Source organism: Thermoascus crustaceus (assembly GCF_041956765.1).
Source record: "Thermoascus crustaceus strain CBS 181.67 unplaced genomic scaffold VTN00scaffold_4, whole genome shotgun sequence".
NCBI classification, from domain to species: Eukaryota; Fungi; Ascomycota; class Eurotiomycetes; order Eurotiales; family Thermoascaceae; genus Thermoascus; species Thermoascus crustaceus.
The window spans coordinates 71,218-91,735 of record NW_027192530.1 but is presented as its reverse complement, the minus strand read 5'-3'; the positions used below and the strand labels follow the sequence as shown (position 1 = coordinate 91,735).

The following is a 20,518-nucleotide window of genomic DNA, read 5'->3' as shown; positions in this document are numbered from 1 at the left end:
CTACAAAACACCAACAGACGCCCATGAATCTTTTACAACCTTGGTCACAGAGTCTCCAAACACCTTCTGGGCATTATCTACGGTCAGCTCCGCAAATTCCTTGAACGTCGAGTTCGGCTTGACCCGGCCGTCTGTGAGGGACCTATACCAGATCTGCCCTGCCCGTTCCCAGGAACGGCCACCAAGCCCCACAGCCGCGAGGTAGAAGGCGTGGTTTGGAATCCCTGAGTTGATGTGCACGCCGCCATTATCCTCCTCTGTTTTCACAAAGTCGCGCATGTGGGCAACCTGGGGATCCTTGCCCAGGGGATCTTTGTACGCGGTTCCGGGGGCCTTCAATGAGCGGAGCGCAACGCCTTTGCGCGCCACGGGGAAGAGGTTCTGGCCCAGAATCCAGTCCCCCTGCTCGGCGGTCTGTCCAAAGTGCCACTGCTCGGCCATGCAGGCAAAGGCGTCGGCAACCGACTCGTTCAGCGCCCCGGCTTGATCCTGGTACTCAAGACGCGCGGAGTACTGGACGACGCCGTGCGTGAGCTCGTGGACGATGACGTCCAGCGAGTCGGAGAGGTAGTCGAAATAGATCCCGTCTCCGTCACCGAAGACCATCTGACGACCGTCCCAGAACGCGTTGTTGTAGTCCTGGTCGTAGTGAAGAGAACCGACCAGGGGAAGGGAAGCATTGTCAATCGACTTCCGCCCGAAGATGGTGGAGAAGAAATTAAACGTGATCCCTAGACCGTCGTAGGCGTTGTTGATAGCTCTGTCTTTCACTGTGATGCCGTCATTCTCCTTGCGGATCAGTGTCCCTGGAAGATCCCTGGTTCCTTTGCAGTCGTAGATTTTGCGGTTTGGGGCCCCAGCAGCTGCCGCATCTGGAGCATGATCCTGTTGCAGAGTCTCACGTTTCTGAGAGGCTCGAATTGTGTACCAGAATCAGTAATAATGGCCTCGACGACGCATGCAAGGGAGGGAAGTGGATGAATCCGATAGTAGTACACACTGCTTCTTCAAGCCGGGCCGGACGGACTTGACGGATATTGTTGTCAATAGCCAACGTCCTAGCTGCAGCTTCGCGCGCCTGTCGAGGGACTTCGGGCGACTCAGCAACAGCTTTGAGGAAGTGCGGTGGGACGAAGCTGCATAGCGGAGGAGAAGGATTATTGCCATGCGGGCAGGACATTGCAGTTCCGGTTCGGTCCATATTTCTTCTGCCGCTTTATTCAGAAGTATTACCAGTTTGAGCAAGTACCATTACTTTACTAATAACGCATAGCTTGGAGCATTTGAAGAGGGAAAATATGTTGCTTTCTTTGTAAGTAACGCTGCTCAGGGTACCTATATCAGTCTGCCAGATAAAAGTACGAATGACGATTGACCGATGTCAATATGAGCAAATCCTCTGTCCTAGCAACAGATGAGGTGCACAACCACCTATCCATTTGCTCTGGTAGTGCAGTGAGGTAATACTACACGGGCCGACCCGCGGTCCACAGCCCTATTCAGTCTCCACAGGTCGAGTTGAAGATAACAAACCATACAGCCCAGAAAGCGGACTTCTTGAGACATTTGCTGGACAGTAAATAGTAAATTCTTTTTGCAGTTCCGGGCATATCAAAAAGATTCGTCATTGTGTATAAACTAAGTATGTAATGACTCGGAATAGAAATCACACAAGAAACTTCGAGTCACCGGGAAAGACCCGTCCTCGTAACCGATAAAGAATCGTTAACTCGTTGCCTGGCTGCTCCCTTCTTGATCCTGGATGTGAAATGGTTTCATGCTCGCTATCAGGCTCGTAACGATAATGCGGTGGATGCTCTCCGTCTGGCAGACAGGCGTGCATTTTGAAGATCCTTTATCCCAGCCCTCCAGTCCTTCATGGTTTTGCCTATACATCTTCTCTTATTTGCGAAGTATATCTCGCATCCCAATTGTCTGTTTTGACCCGCGCTAGTGCGTGCTTTGTCTGTGTCGGTCTCCACCGATATCTGGCACTCTTTGATCCAGTCTCCACCTTCCCTAACCATTTTCTCAACTACAATAGTGTACTGCATGGCTCCGCCTCGGTTTGCAGCTGCGAAGTTCCTGAGCATGGGTTCCGCAAAATTCGACCATTTCTTCGGTAGTCCGCGACGACGAAGTACACTTCGTCCACCAGTCAGCAAAGGACTATCTTATATCTGTCTTTCCCTCCGGGCTAAGGACATCGCCGGATTGCGCTTCGGTAGTTGGACGTTATGTCAAATACTTTGAGAAGGGACATTTGTGATGTACGATTACCGGGTGCTGAGTGCAGTGATGCCAATACTACTTACCGTGAGCGTCGCGTTTTCCCAATCCGATATGTCTGTTGCTAGTGGGGTGATCATCTTTCTCAGCTCAATCCCCTGCAGGAGAAGATATCGAAACAGTTCATCTCTTTTTCCAAAAGCACTTCCTTCATTGGCTTGAGGGCCTCAGCTTGATGGAGCAGATGTCTATGGGGGTGTGTTTATGCTGGCAGACTTGGAACGTATGCTTACGGTAAGTGATAACTCTGCAGTCCCCTGGAAGACCTTACATTCTAACATAGATATCAGTTACATGCCGCAGATACTGATTTATTGGTTATGGTCACGGACGCGAGGCGGTTTAGTCTCAGTTTCAGGTCGGTTATTGAGGAAGCCCCTCTACAGGTTTACAGTTCTGCGCTGGTTTTTAGTCCGCAAACTGTTATTCGAAATCACTTCTTCGAGACAATTCCAGATTTTATAAAGAACAGAATATTGCCGGTTCCAGATCAAGATTGGCCTCGCTGCTGCCAAACACTGGATGGCCATCAAGGACTCTGCGATGTGACCTTCTCCCCAGATGGCTGCTGGGTAGCCTCTGCAGCAATCGGAGAATTAATTCTATGGGGTGCTAGCACAGGAGTAAAACAAGAAATACTGGAGCGCCAATCAGAAGCAGGTGACACAGTGGCTTTTTCACCAGTTGGTGGCCTAGTAGCCTCCGCCTCTAGAGAACAAGAATGGCTCTGGGATCTCAAGAGTGGTGTATTACAGCACAAACTCACTGGCCACTCGGAAAGGGTCCGAGCAGTAGCTTTTTCTTCAAACGGTGGTCAACTGGCTTCCGGGGCCGATGATAATATGGTTAAACTGTGGAATGTCAGATCGGGAAAGAACGGATATACTCTAACAGGTCACTCAAAGCAGGTCAATGCACTGGCATTTTCACCAAAACCCACTCGCCTGGCCTCTTGTTCAGATGACAAGACAATCCGGCTCTGGGACATCGAAAAAGGTGAACTTGACGGATATTAGAGGGTCACGGAGACTGGGTTGGCCAAGTAGCATTCTCCCCCGACGGTTGCCGGCTGGTTTCTGCATCGGGAGATAAGACCGTTAGGATTTGGGATCCAATTAAAGGAGTGCTACTTCACGGACTAGTTACATGGCCATTCGCATCGAGTTTTGGCAGTTGCATTCTCGCCGGATGGACGACTCCTGGCTTCCAGCTCAGCGGACAGTTCAATCCGGGTCAGGGACTCCAGGACGGGGGCAACTCGACAGATATTGCAGGGCCATGCGGACGCGGTTTTCGCAGTGGCAGTCGCATCGGTCCGACTCGACGGTGAGGCTCTGGGATATCGACACAGGCCCGGAGATGCAGCAGCCATCAGAGATCCAGTCGAATGGCGTCGCCTTCCATCCAGATGAAGCAGTTCTCTTACGAGATCTTGGAATTGGAGGCCACCTGGACCCGGTGCAAGGCCAGTCAATGGCAATTACCGCACTGGCGATGTCGCAGGACGGCAGAACTCTGGCTTCCGGGTGTCTCAGAGGTATAGTAAAGCTCTGGGATCCTAGGACCGCAAGACTCATAGACGTCTTAGGTTGGCATTCAGCTCTACTTACAGATTTAGTATTCTCACCAGATGATCGCTGGCTAGCATCCAGTTCGAAATTTGTATTTGGAATATGGACACAAAAGAAGGAGAAAAGATCTTCACAGGTCATGTACATTATATCCGCAAAGTCGCCTTCTCGTCAGATGGTAGCCAGCTCGCCTCGGCATCCCTTGACAAAGAAGTTTGGGTCTGGGATTTGGGTACTAGACAGGTCCTACATGTGTTAACTTGGTCACACATACGCTGCTTCCAAACTAACCTTCACACCAGATGGCCGACAGTTGTCGTCCACATCGATCTTTGAACAGATTCTATGGGATCTCAACACAGGGACAAAGTTGTAGACAACGCTACAGAATTTAGAAGATTTTTTCATGCAGCTGTCTCCTGCTGATTATAGCAGGAGTTATCTTTCACTAGATTATCCGTCAGCTGGCTGGGTGACTTGCTGTGGTATGCGGGTTCTTCATTCCACCCAACCGCAAAGCTGCCGAGACAGCTTTCCACGACAACAGGGCTGTAATTGAGCATAGGACTGGTCGAATTACCATTCTAGAATTTGACCTCGATGCGCTCGAAGACTGCCTCAGTAGGGCTTGTTGGCTGTGCGGGTCGGCCAAGCCACCTGGGGTTTTGGGCTCAGGGTAAGGGCTAGGTCACCTAACCATCTTGCCCATATCACCTCCCACACGCGTCACCTAGTGACCTTCTCATCAACGGCTTCTATTCTAATACTATTACTAGTTGAATCCCAACATCTTTTGAAACAAACATGAAAAAGAGGCACATCTGACCACTGGATGGGGTTTGTTCCTGAATGGCTTAGATGCATATCAAGACGGCGGATTGGGACAAATCTGTATAGGAGACTATTGATTCCGATTCCAACAGAATGGACACATAGTTGATTGATTGGCAGTAACCCTGGGCCCCGCACAGATTATTGAAAGTAGGTTCCTCCGTCAGATGTCCGCCTCCCATCTTCCGTACCAAAAATCGTTGTATCTGGCCGTATGTATAGTTGGCAGCAATGATTGAGATTGCGTGTAAAGTATGTCCCTCGTGCCACGAGGACTCGACTATCAGACGGCTGTGCCTTAAGCATTATAGAAATAGTTCCAAAGAGGTCAGATAAGCTTAACAGTGTCCTCCAAACCTCACGCCAACATTTGTGTTTTCGAGCTTTGAGGTTCTCTCTCTCACAATCACTACAGAATGCGGCCGCGTCCGTATGCCCACCGTCAGGAGTGGACCAAAAGCAATTCCAGCCGACACTACTTGATAGATGCGATTGGGCGTCTTGTGGCTATTCTTGTGTACTCCACGCCACCACTCCTCAATGTCCTATTTCGATCGGGAGGTTTCGATCTTGATAGATTTATGGTCTCAAACGCTTGCGAAGTCGGCTGGCATTGGAATGCTTTTTACCACACTAGGGGCATACTCGCGGACAGGGCGAAGTACGGAGGATAAATATCTCCATGGAAAGGGCAGTTACGCACATCCTGCTCCTCTTGTAAACAATATGTGCAGATGGAGTATCATTGTGCTGGTTGGACATGTTTGTGAAGAGAGTCGAATTCACAGACTACGCCAGAATGAATACATCAACTCAGATCTCTACTACGGATAAATCTAGCGAGAGATTGGTACATACAGTAAGAAACAGATCATTTATCTATTTGCCTAAATTCAGCAGCAGAGGATTTATCATCGTCAGCCTCCTGCAAGTCTAGCAGTAATGCAAAACAGACCAATTAAAATATTTCATTCCATTGTCCTTGCATCTACCTCATCCGGCTCCCATGCCAGTTCTCGGTCCTCCATCTGTTTCAGTTTGTGTTCTACCAACGTATCCAATTCCTTCCTCTCCTCCTCATCGAGAAGCTCTGCCCCGCTCTCCCACCCTGCCTCGGGTCCAAGGAATCGACCGTCGAGCTTCTGCCAGAAGACAGCATCAAAGGCAAAGTTCTTCCTCGCAGCATACGCGACCCAAAAGTCTCCAGATTCCCAGCTTTCCTGCATGGGACCAGAGGGTCTTTGCTCCTCGTCGAGCCTGCCACGCTCGATGGCAACGTCTTCACGCTCGCGGAACACCTTCAGGAATATCTGCAGCCGGCTGTCATACGCCTTGGTCCAGGCCTTTATCCCGTCTGGCCAATACTCCGGCTGCTCGAGGAGGGGCCACCACAGCGGCTAGTGGGAGAACTCCCCCGGTGCGGTGTAGGTGAATTCCCAGTCGATAACGCCGACAAATTGCAGATTGGAGTAGAGCAGGACATTGGTAGGTCGGGAGTCGTCACACCAGATCTTGAAGGGTCCTTGGTGGTCCCCTGTGGAACAGGACGTGAGTCGACGTTCTTGGGAAAGCTTACAGAATAGATATCGGGCGATGTACTTCCGCCGAGCGTCGGTGGCAGCGATAATAGAGACATCTGCAGGAGGATGTCTGTGAGTTGCCCATACAGCATTTCTAGCTTATCGATTTCGATGTTTGGGTCCAGAATGGGGCGATACTCGATCGCCAGTCCAGGCATATTAAGTGCAGCACCCATATCCATTGCGTGTTCGATGTACTCCGTGATGATGAACGGACCCAGTTGTCGTGGACTTTCCTATCGTTTTCCCCAGTCTAAGATGAATGAGACTGGTATCGCGTATGGTCCTGCAGATACCGGATCACAGCACTTCATTCCGTACTTTTTCCTCCGGGAACATGGTCGCGCCCGGCTTGGGGAAGCGGATCATGGCAGATCCTCCATCTTCAACCTTCATTCTAAAGCAGATCTTGAATGCCCCTGCTTTGGGGTTTGCCTTGACAGGAACGCCTCTTCGGTGCTTGACGATGAAATCGCCGACAGCCCGTAGAGTGTCCGGCTCAAACAACTCAGCTACCCATGTATCTGAAATAGCCTCGCTCAGCTCCCATGCGACATCATCAAAGGGCACGCGGGTTCACATTTTGCCTGGATCTGCTCAACGCATGTAGCTGGTTGTGGAAGCGCTGGTAAACGACTCAGAGTAACGGCATATACAAGAACTTGAAGATCAGCATGCCTGGTGAAATGTTCGGTGCAGTAAAATAGCAGATAAAGGCTGAGAGTGGAGTATCAACAGAACAAGATGCCAGCGTAGCATGTTCTTGAAGAATTTCTATTAGTAGGTTTCAAAATTTACCTTCTGGAATACCAACTGGAGAACATAATTATTTGCCCAAGTCAGGAAACAGTGACAAGCTTTGCTGGAATAGAACAGCTTGAATTTTATATTTTTCTGCTGCTTTACGGTTTGTGCATTACATCCAGCACCCGTGCACTACACTCCAAACATCTAGTAAAACACGCTATACTTATCGTTTTTAGTATTAAATACCTACTTGTAATATATCAAATTATAAATCTAAAAAGGTAGCTCCCCCACTCCCCGGTGAGCTCACGCCCTCGACAAAAACCCAGCAATATCCCCCAGCGTCCTCTCCCTCTGCTCAATCCACGGAAAATGCCCGCACCGATCATACACAAGTAACTCGGCACCTGGAATCCCCTCCCTCGTCCTCTCCGCGATCCCCAACCCGGTAATCATATCCTGCTTCCCGAAAATCATCAGCGTCTTCGCCTTCACGGCCCCCAAGCCGGCCACCATCCGCGGGGGGTCCGTGGACTCCGCCGTCTCACGGTCAGATTTTGCCTGCGCGTCGCGACACCAGAGCGACATGACCCGGTCCTCGGGGATCGCGGATACCAGCTCGGGGACGTACCGCCCGGGATCGAAGAAATACAGCGGTAAAATGGCCTTCACGTCGCTCGTGAATTCCTCGTCCGTTTTGGGGTCCATCCGGCAGAGATGCGCCGCGGCGTCTCTGTACCGCGGATCTTCCTTGGTCTGTGGGCTCGCGAGCGCGCGTCGATCCCGCATCCCGAGGAGCTGATGGTCGAGCAGGACGAGTTTCTCGACCCGATCGGGGAACCGCTCCGCGTAGCCCAGCGCGATGGCCCCGCCGTTCGAGTGGCCCAGGAGGGTTGGGAAGTTGTCGAGGTGGAGGTGCTGGCGCAGGGATTCCAGGTCCGAGGACATGTGCGTCATGGTGCCCATCTCGTGGGCGCTGGATGGGCGGGATGACCCGTTTGTGCCCCGCGGGTGGGGGAAGACGAGCGTGAAGTGTGTTGCGAGTGGGGCGAGGCCGGTTTCGAGGTAGGATGGGCCCATGCCCCAGCCGGGGCATTGGATGATTAGTGGGGGTTTCTTCTTTGCGGGGTCGGGGTCGGGGTCTTCGTCTTCGTCTCCGTGGACGGTGTAGGAGAGTGTTAGTCCACTTTCGGGTGATGTGAAACTGTGCATGCCTGGGGAGAGAGGCGAGTTTGTCGTGTCCGTTGCCATGTTGGCTTTTAGTCTACGCATGGAGGTACATGTACACCGGAGGCAGGTGGGTGGAGCGGAGCGGAGCGGAAATGCGCTTCGGGATCGGGACGGAGTGTTAGGTGGAAGCCGTCCCGGGCCGATTATGCGAGGTAATGCGGAGTCAGCACAACTGCGCCGTAGTGGGAAGAGAAACAACATCAAAGCAGATAATCCAAATATTAATCAGGAAATGCTTAATAATTCAATGACCAAAAAATCGCCAACAAATGTATGGTCCATGACGCTGGGAATCTAAGGTTTCTGAGCTAAAGTGAAAGTGCGGAATGGAATAGATGAAGTCACAATGATCCAGTATCTGCAGGATATTAGTACAATACATTGATCGCAATCCCTTTCACCTTGCATTAGGGAAGTGTGAAGAGAACATGCTTGGACTGGGCTACAGGTGCCCGTCAAGAGCAATACTCCTGACCCTTGTGTGAATGTGGCATGGTGCGGTCTTGAGACATCAAAAACCGTTATCACGATCACTATGCCAAGGATAAATCCTTCTACCAGGTTCTGCATCTACACAGCAATTGCCAGATACGTGGGGTGGTCCTGATAGCCGTGATGCCTACGATTATGAGAACATGAATACAATCTGCGAGCGTGGGCTGACTGTATTAAATTCCAAATATCGAATTCATCAAGTCCGTAGGTAGATAATCAAACCGTCCGAAAACACAGTGGTAGTCCCCGACACGCAAAACACAGAGTGCATTGCACCAAAACACCAAACAAAACGATATGTAAATGTCTGTACAGTAAAGACCTCCCGCAAAAGAAGCCCGCGCCACGGGCCTTCGCTATTAAACAAGAATGGTATCATGGATATCATCATCTACGAGTCTCGAATCTTAGCCTGTCGCTTGGCCGTCCCAATATGCGTGTTGTGCACCTTGGTTGCGAACTTCAGACTGGTCAAGGTCTCGCCCAGGTGCGCCTGGAGAGGGCTGACCATGACGAACATCAGCGTCTTCGAGTTGCCCCCGAGCGAGAATTGGAGAAGGTAGGTGAGCTGTGGCGCATCATGTTAGTAGATGGTTCTTATACAATCGCTGGAATAAACATACCTTGCTGTTCCGGTAAGGAATATGACCTCCTTCCTTCCCTTGGCCAAGGGCACTGATCACATCACCCAAGCAGCTCAAGCTACGGTTGATGTTCTGCGTCTCCTTCAATCGCTCACCGGTCGCTCCACTGTGACTCAGCCGTTCACTGCCTGCAAGATCGACCAAGTTGAGCGTCCCTTCACTTCTTTCGCCAGTGATACTGTTCTCTCCGATGAGTTTTAGAATGAAGACGGAGTGTGACCGCGAGGAGCGTTCATTTGCCTTGGTGGCCGCCACAGACCGGTTGGTGGCCGCGCGACGGAGGATCGACTCGACCATCTCCGGCGAGTCCAGGGTGACGGTCGTCACGTCCGTGATGGTGGTCTTGCACCGCTGCATGTCATGCCGGATTTCATGCTTCTTCTTGTCGAATTCCTCCGCCTTGCCCAAGAGGTCATTGAGATTCTCGTTGTAAACTTCGACAAAGTTCCCTTCCATGGTGTACCTCCAGCCCTTCTCCTCAAGGTTTTTGGCGGTATCATAGATCTGATGAACGGCTCGCGGGATCATACCGTCTTCAGAAGACATGGTGTATGTCTTACCACTTCCTGTCTGTCCGTAGCAGAAGATGCAGACATTGTACCCATCGAGGGCGCTCTGGACCAGCTGGCTGATCTCCTCGAACACATCTGCATTTTGCGTGCTCGGTCCAAATACTCTGTCAAAGGAAAAGATATTGTTCTTCCTCGTGATGTTGCCCAGGCTGCTCCTCTCCTCAGGCCCCAGCACGGAGATCTCCCTGCAGTCACTGGTCTCGTCGGGGAACTGGATCTGGGCTGTCTGGCTCGCTTCAGTATCCAGTGACGGACGAACTCGGCAGAAGACTCTGATGTTGCCCTTGAGCTCCTGAACCTGGTTGTGGAGCTTGCGTCGCAGTGTCTCCTCCCTCCTCAGCTTCTCCTTGGCTTCATTCGTCTCTGCGAGTGCATTCATCAGCTGCTGGTTCAGACGTTCAAAGGCCTGTGACTGTTCTTGACTTCCGGACTCGAGAAATTCAATTCGTGCCTTCAACGCGCGGATCGACGACTCCAGAGTCACACTGTTGCTGCTGGCTGTGTCGAGATTCTGTCGTAGATCTCTGTTCTTCATACGTTCCTGTTCCAGGTCATCCCGCAGTGCTTGCAGATCTGCCTGGAGTCTGGAAATCTCACGGTCCTTGTTCTCTAATTCAATCCGTCCGCGCTGCGAGTCGACTGCCCGTTCGGAGGCGATCTGGTTAATCTCTCGTTGACGAGTAGCTCTTTCATCTTCCAGTTCCCTTTCGAAGCGACGTCTCAGCTCACGTATCTCTTCTTCGTGTCGCGACATCAAAGTTTCCAGCTCTTTCTTGCCTTCCTGTCTGATGTTCTCGGCTTCGATACGCTGACGCCTGTCAAAGTCGTCCACGGCCATCTCATGTTCCCTCTCAGCCTCCTTGAGGGCGTCTTCAGCGGCCGCGAGACGGTTCTTCATTGTTTCGATTTCCACCCGCAGCGAGAGATTCGTCTCCGTGAGCTCCTTTCCCGTCGTTTCCAGTTCGGTCACTGTGAGACATCGCCTGTCAGCAAGCCGATTCCGCAAGTCATGTCCGTCGCGCGGCTCAGCCACTTACCCCTGGACTTGTAAAGTTCCACAGCCTCCTTGAGGCCGGAGCTCTCATTGCCCGCCTGGTGCATGCGGGCGAAAAGGGATTCGGCCATCCGCTCAATATCGCGTTCACGGCTTTCATGGTCCCACGCTGTGATGTTGGAATCCTTTGTTAGAAACTGTAATTTGTGCGGGCGCCTTGTGGGGGCTTTGCGTTTTGAGGGGGACGGGGAAGGGGTCACAAGAGCAAGGGGTCTCGCAGGATCTGGGGTCCTCGTGGGTATCCTGGAGTGTGGGGTCATGCTCTCATTTTGGGATATGGGTAGTTTCGGGTCCGGGGTTGGGTTCACGGTCAAGTTTTGCAGGGCGGTACACAATGAGGTATCACGACGACCAGCGACAGATACACCAGGCCCTGGGAGAGCGGTTCTGACGCTCGACCAGTCTGACGTGTAGTTCATGTGCTTGTCGTATTGTCCGCCTTGCAAAGCCGGCCCGGGTACGGGGAGTGAAGCGTGCAAACAGGGCAATGAAGACTTATGCATACCCTTTCTTTTTCCAAGAACCGTTCCCTGTGATTCTTCGTCATACGTATCCAATGAGGTCTTCGGTCGAGGGACGGAGAGAGCGCCTGGTTTTCGAAGACCGCTCTGGGATGCCTGCGCGCGGGGTATTCCGAAGACTGATTGGGGCCGCGAACCGGGGCCAGCGGTCGAGGAAGATGTGTTCGAGGTCGTCCGGGATGATGTCGAGGCCGTCCTGGAAGAAGCCGACGACGCTGTGCGGCCATGGGGCTTCGCGACTCCGCTTGCTGAACGGGAGCTTGTCGATTTCTTTGGCTCGGGCTGTTGCGTCGCAGTCTTCGTTTTCATCGGCTCTGTAACTCGTCAGATGAGAGGCACTGATGCGCTCTCACGCAGTCAACTTACGCGGCACGCCAGAACTCTTGCCGGTGACACTCGAGGCGATGGTTCCCGGGGGGAGCAGCCCCGAACGCGAGTTGGTGAGGGAGGGGTTCATCTCGTTCAATCCGCTGGACTGCGGGATTCGACTTCTGTGCAGACTTCTGGGTTGCACCTGATGTAATTGATGAGCGCACGAACGGACTGCGGCGGCATGGATGTGCATACAGTGTTTATCGCGTTTTCGTCCTCCATCCCGAGGACCTGTAAACGGAGGGAGACGCAGGCAGAGGTAGGGAGTAAGCAATCCCTAGCAGACTAAAACAACAAAAGACGAACAGGACGATCACAGCACGCGGCCAGCAGCCAGCAGCGCGGCAGCGGGGTGTCTGGACAGCGATCGTCTAGGCTTCTCTCCTGTTGATGCGTTGCTCGGAGAAACGACGGCCCCGGCCGTAAACAAACGGTGATGATTAATCTGCTGAGTCAGCCGCCGGCCCGAGACGGCGCGGGAGCGCTAAGCTGAAAGGGGAAAGGTAGACCGGCGCCACGTGACGGTATCCGCGTTACGGGCTTTCGGTACGCCGAGGGCGGGCGCAACGCCGCGGTCCGGTATCAGGGAGTAATGGGGGCATTTCGCATGCTGGATCTGGATATAACTTCAGAAAAGATTTCTCTCGTTCCATGAACCCCTATCTCGATCGCGAAACCGTTGTCCTTCTAGCGCGTGGGGCCCCGATCGCTGTTCCGCCGCCGTCGTCTCGCTAGCCAGACCGCCAGCGGCCCCGACCTGATGCTTATGCTGCTTCAGACTGCGTCCTTCTAGACAGCTTGCAATTCCGCAGCCCTCGAGGCCACTCTCTTGTCGTCTGCTCACTCCCGACCCCCCTCTGACCGTTCTATACACGTCTTCTGTCATGTCTGGCCGCTTCGTTCGCTCGTCGAAATATCGTGAGTACCGCGTCTGCTCCTCCGTCTCCTTGGCCGCACGCAGCTGCTAATCCTCCTCCCTTACTGCCAGGACACGTCTTCGGGCGGCCCACCAGAAAGGTGCGCATCCAGCTCGCCGTTACGAACTGTATGTCCGGGGCTACGATACTCACGGTGTCGCCAGGAACAATGCTACGATAATGTGCGCGTCTCCAGGAATGCCTGGGACACCAACCTAATCAAGGTCCGCCGCGCCCTCCCCCGCCCCCTCGACACCCCAGGCGCAACATGCTGACAGGGCCCAGGTCAACCCGAAATACCTGGCCATCAACTGGGAGTCCGGTGGAGGCGGTGCTTTTGGTGTCATCCCCCTCCACGAGCGGGGAAAGCTCCCAGAACGCATCCCCCTGTTCCGCGGACACACTGCCGTGGTGCTGGACACGGACTGGTGAGCGACTTCTACCTCTGCACTGATCTACGAGGAACGGAGGAATAACTGGTATCAGGAACCCCTTCAACGATGACCTGATCGCCTCCTGCTCCGACGATGGCAAGGTACCGTCTCTCCTGACCTTGCGTCGCACGTCCTGTACTGACTCTCCCGCAGGTCTTCCTCTGGCGCGTGCCTGAGAACTTCACCGTCACCCCCGATATCCCCGCAGACGAAATTCAGGACGTCAACCCCGTGGGAAAGTTGAGCGGACACCCCAGGTGAGACTTTTACGGCTGCTGGGATCGACAACACATGCTAAGAAGGGTACAGGAAAGTTGGACACGTGCTCTTTAACCCCGCGGCGGAGAACGTGCTTGCGACCTCCTCGGGCGACTTTACGATCAAGATCTGGGATATCGAGGCCGGAGCCGCGAAGCTGACGCTGAATGTCGGTGAGCTCGTGCAGTCGCAGTCATGGAGCGCAAACGGCTCTCTGCTCGTCACAACCTCACGCGACAAGAAGCTCCGGATATGGGATGTGCGTCAGGAGCGTCCGGCGCACGAGACGAACGGCCACTCGGGTGCGAAGAACAGCCGATGTGTCTGGCTGGGTGAGCACGACAGAGTTGCGACGACGGGTTTCTCGAAGATGAGTGACCGCCAGCTGGCGCTGTGGGACATTCGCGCCCCGAGAGAACCTATCAGCGGCTTCAAGACGCTGGACTCCATCTCGGGAGTGTGCATGCCATTCTGGGACGAAGGCACGCAGTGTCTGTACCTGGCAGGAAGAGGGTGAGCAGGACGACATCGATGGCCCAGAACCCCGAGTGATGACCCTCGCTGACGCTTGCAGTGACGGCAACATCCGATACTTCGAGTACGAGAACGACAAGTTCGAATACCTCTCCGAGTACAAGTCGGGTGACCCGCAGCGCGGCATCGCGTTCATGCCCAAGCGCGGTGTCAACATGCACGAGAACGAGGTCGTCCGTATCTTCAAGACGGTGGGCGACACCTACATCGAGCCCATCTCTTTCATCGTGCCTCGACGGTCGGAGCTGTTCCAGGACGACATCTACCCGCCGACCATCGGTCTCAAGGCGGCCATGGGCCCGTCGGAGTGGCTGGCCGGAAAGGAAGCCATTCCTCCGAAGATCTCCATGGCCAGCCTGTACGAGGGAGCTGGTCTGAAGGAGGTCACTCCCACGCAGGACAAGCCCACCCCTCCACCCAAAGCCGCTGAGCCCACGCCAGAGCCTACCCCCGTGGTGAAAGGGCCTCCACCTTCGATGAAGGAGCAGGGTGCTTCGATGGCCGCCATGGTCTCGAAGTTCGCCGACGAGGACAAGCCAGACGAGGCGGACGACAGCTCCAGCTTCGAAGAGGTGTCCAAGCCGGTGGAGCGCCCGTCGGCCATCACTCTGTCGCCTGCGGACGACGTTGAACCGCCGGCGGTCTCGCCGCCTCACCTGTGGAGAGCCAAGGTGCGTTATATCCGTAACTCCATAGAATATATCTCATCAGCAGACAGCGACCGACTAACTGTCGAGCAGTCCGCGGAGTCCGCGCAGCAGCCCGCATCCACCTCCGACGCCAACACGTCCACCGCGGAGTCGACGTCCGCCGTGCCCGCCGACGCCGTCCAGCGCGAGATCGACGCCATCAAGAACCTGATCGCGGAGCAGACAAAGACGATCGCCGCGCAGGCGCAGCAGGTGCAGAACCTGACGATGGAGATCGAGCAGCTGAAGGCGAAGCTGGAGGACTAATGCGGCAGTTGCTTCATCTTCAAAAAAAAAGAAAAAGAAAAAGTCCTTTGTATTGCTCTTTCTTCCCGACTCCACGAAGCTTTTTTCTTGACTTACCATTCGATATGTGTCTTCCTAGATCCCCCGTTCCTGATTGATTGATTGGTAGGTAACGAGTCGGAAGTCATTGCGCTATGTTGAAGACGACATCTAAAGAAATCCTATCCTAGATGACCACCGTTGGAAGTCTGTTTCTGTAACTGAACATGGGCTGAACACGAGAAGATGATTCCTGATTATGTCAACGTCAAGCAAGCAAGCATCTCTCTGTCTGATTCATTGATTGGTTGGTCAATGTTTTTTCCTGTTGACCTCTTCATGTCCATTGTTTTTTTTTTTTTGTTTTGTTCCTGTGTGCATTTTTTGTGTACATTCAGTTCGAGTACCCTCTAGCAGGCGAATTCATTCAGTCATTCGTTTTTGTTCATCGTTCTACTTATTTCTTTGATCTTTTGCTTCACGAATTAGCCTATGAGATACCATCTATCTACTACCTATGTAGGTATGGTAGGTATACCAGGTAGTTCCGAGTAGAGTTCTTCGAGTAGAAAGAAACTCTCGAAACCGGTGAGAAGAGAACCTCTTTTTTTAGAGGTCAAATATAATCTACTGTATGCCTTTCCAAACCACCCAACTAAAGCCAAGTTATCTATCTACCCCCTTGCTCAACCTGGCACAAGTACACGACCCTTTACGGACGAACAAGAAAAGGTTTGCCTCGGTGCTGTACACGGAACGGTAATTTCAGCAGAGTCAGCCGGAACCTAGTTAGAAACTGAGGGATTCATACATAAATCGGTTTATATTACATTATATTGTATTATATTTAACATTTCCACGACACTCTCAGATCAGATCAGACACATAGATGGATTCCCCATCCTATTCCATCCCACATAGCTAAGCCTAGCGACTTCATAGTCAACGTTAATAGTTAGTAATCTACGTCCATCGTATTCTATGCCATTTCTATTGTTGAGATAGATAGATAGAACAGATATGCACATTATATAGCCTGAGAAATAAGAATGAGATGAATCAAGGCAAATAAAAATAAAAACAAAAACCGGTTTGTTTTTCATCTACTTTTGGAATGAGATTGAGTTGCTTTTTTTTTGCTAGCTTAGCTCTAGCAATTTATCTATCTAGCTAGGGCCGTGGCTGTCAATCATATTTATATCTACAACTCAGATAAGGTAGACTTGTGATTTTTGCGTGCCAGGTCAGGTCAGATCAGGTTGGGTTGGGTCAGATTGGCACCCTTCAACCCAACCCAACCCAACCGGAACCCGCGCGGGTTTTATGGCAGATTATATAAGATCGACTTAACCCACCCCAACTCAAACCACTCGCAGTTGGGTTATCATATCTACCTATCTACAAGTTGATACAATATAGCTTTTTAAGTGTTTACCTGAGGCAGATATCTATTTTTCAAAAGATATATTGTATATTTCTTATATACAGCCAACAAAAGAGAATGTGTGCGGAGAGAACCTGACTTGAAAGTTATATAATACATATATATAACTATACATTGAGCATTGACCGATAGACCTGACCTGATCTGGTACTGTACATATATATATACACCGTCCACATCTTCATGTCCATTTATTCTATCCTAATGTTTCACAGTCTATGCGAGTGACCCTATGCACTATGGACTATCTATCCATCATCCATTGCAACTGGTGCGCTCGCGCTCGTCTCCATCTATCTATTCAGCAACATGACTAATCTAATCTAATCAATTTGAAAACCCCGAAAACATTTCATATGATGAACTTTTTTCTTTCTCTCTCTCTCCCTCCCGTCTGTTCTGTGTGTCCCGGAACGCCAGAGGAAAAGAAAATATGAAAGAAAATGGAAAGAAAGAGGCCCGAAATTACTTTGGAAAGAGAGATAACCTCCACCAACCATGATGCACTGTACCTCCGCCCGCTAACTTCTTTTGTTTCCTTTTTTTTCGGATTCGTCAGATGCATTCGTTCATCTTCGTGTAAGTCAGTCAAGATATCGGTCATGATGGGCTGATTGATTCTATGTCTCAAGAACCGGGAACATAAGCCCCGTATCATATCCAACCGTTCTTCCTTGGGTATATATTAGAAGACGCAATTCACACCCGTCTATGGATGGATGACAGCTTCGTAGGATATCCCGTCTTTGATGGGGACCAGATTAGATGGCGACCCGGCTGATGCCGTCCGCCAGCTCACTTTCCTGGGACCGCATCTGCTGCACGATCTCATCCAGCATGCCCGCGCTCGCGGCCACGAAGCCCAGGTACGGCTTGCTGGGCGCCAGGACACGCGACAGGTACTCCGGGTGGAACTGCACGCCGACGTACCACGGGTGGTTCTTGAGCTCGATGATCTCCATGCGCTCGCCCCTGTCGTCCTTGCCGATGAAGTTGAGGCCGGCCTTCTCCAGACGGTCGATGTAGTCCGGGTTGACCTCGTAGCGGTGACGGTGGCGCTCGTCGATGGAGGTATGCTCCAGTCCGTACAGCGAGCGGAGCTTCGACCACTCAGTGTCGGGCTGGAAGATGGTGGGTCGCAATCCCAGGCGCATGGTTCCACCGAGGTTGACCTTGTCAATTTCGGGCATGTACTTGACGACCGGGTCGGGGGTGTTGGCGTCAAGCTCGATCGACCCGGCGTCGGCGATGCCGCAGACGTTACGGGCGAATTCGATCACAGCGATCTGCATGCCGAGGCAGATACCCAGGTATGGCTTGGGCTTCGTGCGCGCCCAGTTGGCCGCCGCGACCATACCTTCCGTACCGCGGTGACCGAAACCACCAGGGACGAGGATACCATCCGCGGTGCAGACCTCGTGCCAGGCCTTGTGGTAGAGCTCAGGATTCGAGGTGGACGTCGCCTTCTCGAGATGTGACGAATCGACCCAGACCAAGTTGAGTTTCTTCCGGCAGGCCATGGCGCTGTGCTCGAGGGACTTGATAACCGAGAGGTAAGAGTCGTGCAGGCTGACGTACTTGCCGACCAGTGCGATCGTCACCGTCTCAAAAATCCGCTCCTGAGACGTCGTCAGGGCCCTCCACTGACGCCAGGTGTCCTGGCCCCTGGCGATAAGCGACTGCGGGATAGAAATGCCGTCGAGCTTCAGGATATCACGCATCAGTGAGACCAGACCCTGCTTCTCCAGGAGGAGCGGGACGTGGTAGGTCGACGCGACATCGTGGACGCCGACCACCTGTTCCGGCTCGACCTGGCAGAACATGGCGATCTTGTCGGTTGTCGCCTTTTCCAAAGCTCTGCTGCAGCGACACGCGATCTGAAAACAGCAGTCAGCGAGCTACCAGCGAAAATGGTCGACAAGGGCACCAACCAGATCCGGACTCAAACCAGCGAACCGCACGTCACGGATGGCCTGCTGAGTTGGCTTGGTCTTCTGCTCCCCGCCAACGATTGGAACCAGCGAGACGTGAATCTGGAGGAAGTTATCCTTGCCCACACGGCGGCGCAGCTGACGCATGGCCTCGATGAAAGGCGCACTCTCGATATCTCCAACTGTACCTCCAAGCTCGACTTTTCCCCCCTCCCAAGTCAGTTTCCAATTCGTTTTGAGAAGGCCATGACCACTCACTTATACACACATCAGGCTCCTCGTTCGTATCATCGACAGGTATCCTGGCGACACGCTCGACCCAGTCTTGTATGGCGGAAGTCAGGTGGGGAACGATCTGCACCGTTTTTCCCAGGTAATCGCCGCGCCGCTCGCGCTCGATAACATGCTGGTAGATCTTGCCGGTGGTGATATTGTTGTCTTTCGACAAGGTCACGTTCAGGTATCGCTCGTAGTTCCCCAGGTCGAGGTCGACCTCTCCGCCGTCGTCCAGCACAAACACCTCTCCGTGTCTGCCGCAGTCAGAACATGTTCGAGAAAAAAGGGCGATCGATAGATAAGCGACACATACTCTGTCGGGGCCATGGTCCCCGCATCGATGTTCATATATGGGTCTACCTTGATGGCAGAAACGTGCAGCGGGAGTCAGCACATCAACAGCAGCAATCCATGGCGCGGGGTAAAACTAATCTTCAATCCGATGGTCTTCAGCAGCAGGCCGGTCGAAGAGGCTGTTCGTAGGTCAGACACGGTCCCCAGTGTGATATCGAAAGGTAGACAAGCGTACCGATCACGCCCTTCCCGATACCGCTGATCACACCTGTCCCGCACATATATCAGTATCAGAATCAATCTCGACTCGACGATAGATGATAGCACGGATCGTCTAGCGTCATCGCGCAACGATTGGAGACTTACCTCCGGAGACGAGAATGTACTTCATGGTGAACGGGGCCAACGAGGGACAATCCGAGGAGTCTTCCGAAGGAGTGAGAAGGGTGAAATCGAAAAGGGTAGGGGTGCCTTTCCTGGCGTCTGCCAGGGGGAGAGAAGGGAAAGGGAGAAAAAAGACGTGCAGCGGGGATGCTTTTGGGAACTTTTTTCGGCGCGCGCCTGCCCGCCCCGCCAATCACGGTGTGGGGGTCACGTGCTTATATACTTCTGAGGGGTATCAGCATCAAGCAATCGAGTAGCAATTTGACTGGAGTCATCTAGGAGAGCAGCTAGGTGCGGTGAGGCGGGAAGGTGATTTTGAAGAGGATTTGACCATCTTTTATAGCCAATTGCCCTCCTTTGACAGCTTCGAGGCCTTCCGGAAGGTTTCGCATCAGCGATCCACATGCATATCCAAGAATCAGATATTTGCTTTATGAACGATTTCATCGCGATCCGATACGGTACTGTCTCTCACAGCCCCTCGACAGTCTCAACTTCTCCAAGTTCACTCATATGATCGATGTACATCTGGATTATTTCCTCTTTCAGTTTTTGCCTACAAGACCGAATCCAAAGACTGTGTGAAGCCTCAGGCCAAGAACTTGCCATCGAGAATCTTGACGAGACACAAAACAGTACTCACGAGTGATTGCCACTGTTCATCCGACTGAAACAGTTGACTAATCAATTTTTCCCTAAAACATTGTGTGGAATTTGACAAGCCATCTCCCCGAACAGAAACCTGACGAAGGAAATCGTCAAAAGAAAGGCCTTTGAATATGTCAGAGATCTCGTTCATCATCTGAGAGATAAGCCCCCAAAATCCATTTTATACTAAATTTCTATCTCCTGCGAAATAGATCCCATATAACTTTCCTTTTGTGAGGCTTTGGCAGTTGAGGTGATGAATTTAATCCTTCAGCAACCTGCAGTCTGCCAGTGCTGGGCGCTGAGACTCACTACTGCCAGTTATCTGCACAGACGAGCAGAAGACTGGGCGGATGGACGTTGAACCAATGCTTGCCATTCAGAAATAGTGGCTGTAGCAGACTGGGTGTGCGGGTGGCTGGGGCCTAGGTGTTGGTTGAGAAATTGAATGCAATGTGTCATCATAGCCAAGGCATCACTTTTTCTGCCTTGGCCTTCCCAAATATGAGCCAGATTGA

General features: G+C 52.4%; 8 protein-coding genes across 8 annotated transcripts; 2 read left to right on the top strand and 6 right to left on the bottom strand.

Moving 5' to 3' along the window:
• Nucleotides 1–1,201, bottom strand: VTN00DRAFT_6631 (uncharacterized protein; the record flags this gene model as incomplete). The annotated part of the gene is made up of 2 exons (XM_069433289.1): nucleotides 1–885; nucleotides 1,001–1,201. The coding sequence occupies 2 exons, from the start codon at nucleotides 1,199–1,201 to the stop codon at nucleotides 1–3; spliced, it is 1,086 nt and encodes a 361-aa protein (XP_069286685.1).
• Nucleotides 1,202–3,567: 2,366 nt separating this feature from the next.
• VTN00DRAFT_6630 (uncharacterized protein) lies at nucleotides 3,568–4,540 on the top strand (the record flags this gene model as incomplete). Its single annotated transcript, XM_069433288.1, has 4 exons — nucleotides 3,568–3,826; nucleotides 3,976–4,079; nucleotides 4,293–4,345; nucleotides 4,408–4,540. 4 exons carry the CDS (start codon nucleotides 3,568–3,570, stop codon nucleotides 4,538–4,540), a joined length of 549 nt encoding a protein of 182 aa, XP_069286684.1.
• Nucleotides 4,541–5,562: 1,022 nt separating this feature from the next.
• On the bottom strand, nucleotides 5,563–6,453 carry VTN00DRAFT_6629 (uncharacterized protein; the record flags this gene model as incomplete). The annotated part of the gene is made up of 4 exons (XM_069433286.1): nucleotides 5,563–5,616; nucleotides 5,684–6,088; nucleotides 6,146–6,225; nucleotides 6,291–6,453. 4 exons carry the CDS (start codon nucleotides 6,451–6,453, stop codon nucleotides 5,563–5,565), a joined length of 702 nt encoding a protein of 233 aa, XP_069286683.1.
• An 871-nt stretch (nucleotides 6,454–7,324) lies between these two features.
• On the bottom strand, nucleotides 7,325–8,269 carry VTN00DRAFT_6628 (uncharacterized protein; the record flags this gene model as incomplete). Its single annotated transcript, XM_069433285.1, has 1 exon — nucleotides 7,325–8,269. One exon carries the CDS (start codon nucleotides 8,267–8,269, stop codon nucleotides 7,325–7,327), a length of 945 nt encoding a protein of 314 aa, XP_069286682.1.
• An 865-nt stretch (nucleotides 8,270–9,134) lies between these two features.
• Nucleotides 9,135–12,128, bottom strand: VTN00DRAFT_6627 (uncharacterized protein; the record flags this gene model as incomplete). Its single annotated transcript, XM_069433284.1, has 6 exons — nucleotides 9,135–9,311; nucleotides 9,367–10,928; nucleotides 10,997–11,122; nucleotides 11,519–11,848; nucleotides 11,901–12,048; nucleotides 12,102–12,128. 6 exons carry the CDS (start codon nucleotides 12,126–12,128, stop codon nucleotides 9,135–9,137), a joined length of 2,370 nt encoding a protein of 789 aa, XP_069286681.1.
• A 662-nt stretch (nucleotides 12,129–12,790) lies between these two features.
• On the top strand, nucleotides 12,791–15,005 carry VTN00DRAFT_6626 (uncharacterized protein; the record flags this gene model as incomplete). Its single annotated transcript, XM_069433283.1, has 9 exons — nucleotides 12,791–12,824; nucleotides 12,895–12,923; nucleotides 12,988–13,047; nucleotides 13,109–13,251; nucleotides 13,310–13,358; nucleotides 13,411–13,514; nucleotides 13,567–14,028; nucleotides 14,090–14,720; nucleotides 14,790–15,005. 9 exons carry the CDS (start codon nucleotides 12,791–12,793, stop codon nucleotides 15,003–15,005), a joined length of 1,728 nt encoding a protein of 575 aa, XP_069286680.1.
• A 1,814-nt stretch (nucleotides 15,006–16,819) lies between these two features.
• On the bottom strand, nucleotides 16,820–17,125 carry VTN00DRAFT_6625 (uncharacterized protein; the record flags this gene model as incomplete). The annotated part of the gene is made up of 1 exon (XM_069433282.1): nucleotides 16,820–17,125. The coding sequence occupies one exon, from the start codon at nucleotides 17,123–17,125 to the stop codon at nucleotides 16,820–16,822; it is 306 nt and encodes a 101-aa protein (XP_069286679.1).
• Nucleotides 17,126–17,228: 103 nt separating this feature from the next.
• Nucleotides 17,229–19,359, bottom strand: VTN00DRAFT_6624 (uncharacterized protein; the record flags this gene model as incomplete). The annotated part of the gene is made up of 7 exons (XM_069433281.1): nucleotides 17,229–18,344; nucleotides 18,399–18,598; nucleotides 18,657–18,928; nucleotides 18,988–19,049; nucleotides 19,107–19,147; nucleotides 19,204–19,236; nucleotides 19,335–19,359. The coding sequence occupies 7 exons, from the start codon at nucleotides 19,357–19,359 to the stop codon at nucleotides 17,229–17,231; spliced, it is 1,749 nt and encodes a 582-aa protein (XP_069286678.1).
• Nucleotides 19,360–20,518: the final 1,159 nt, after the last annotated feature.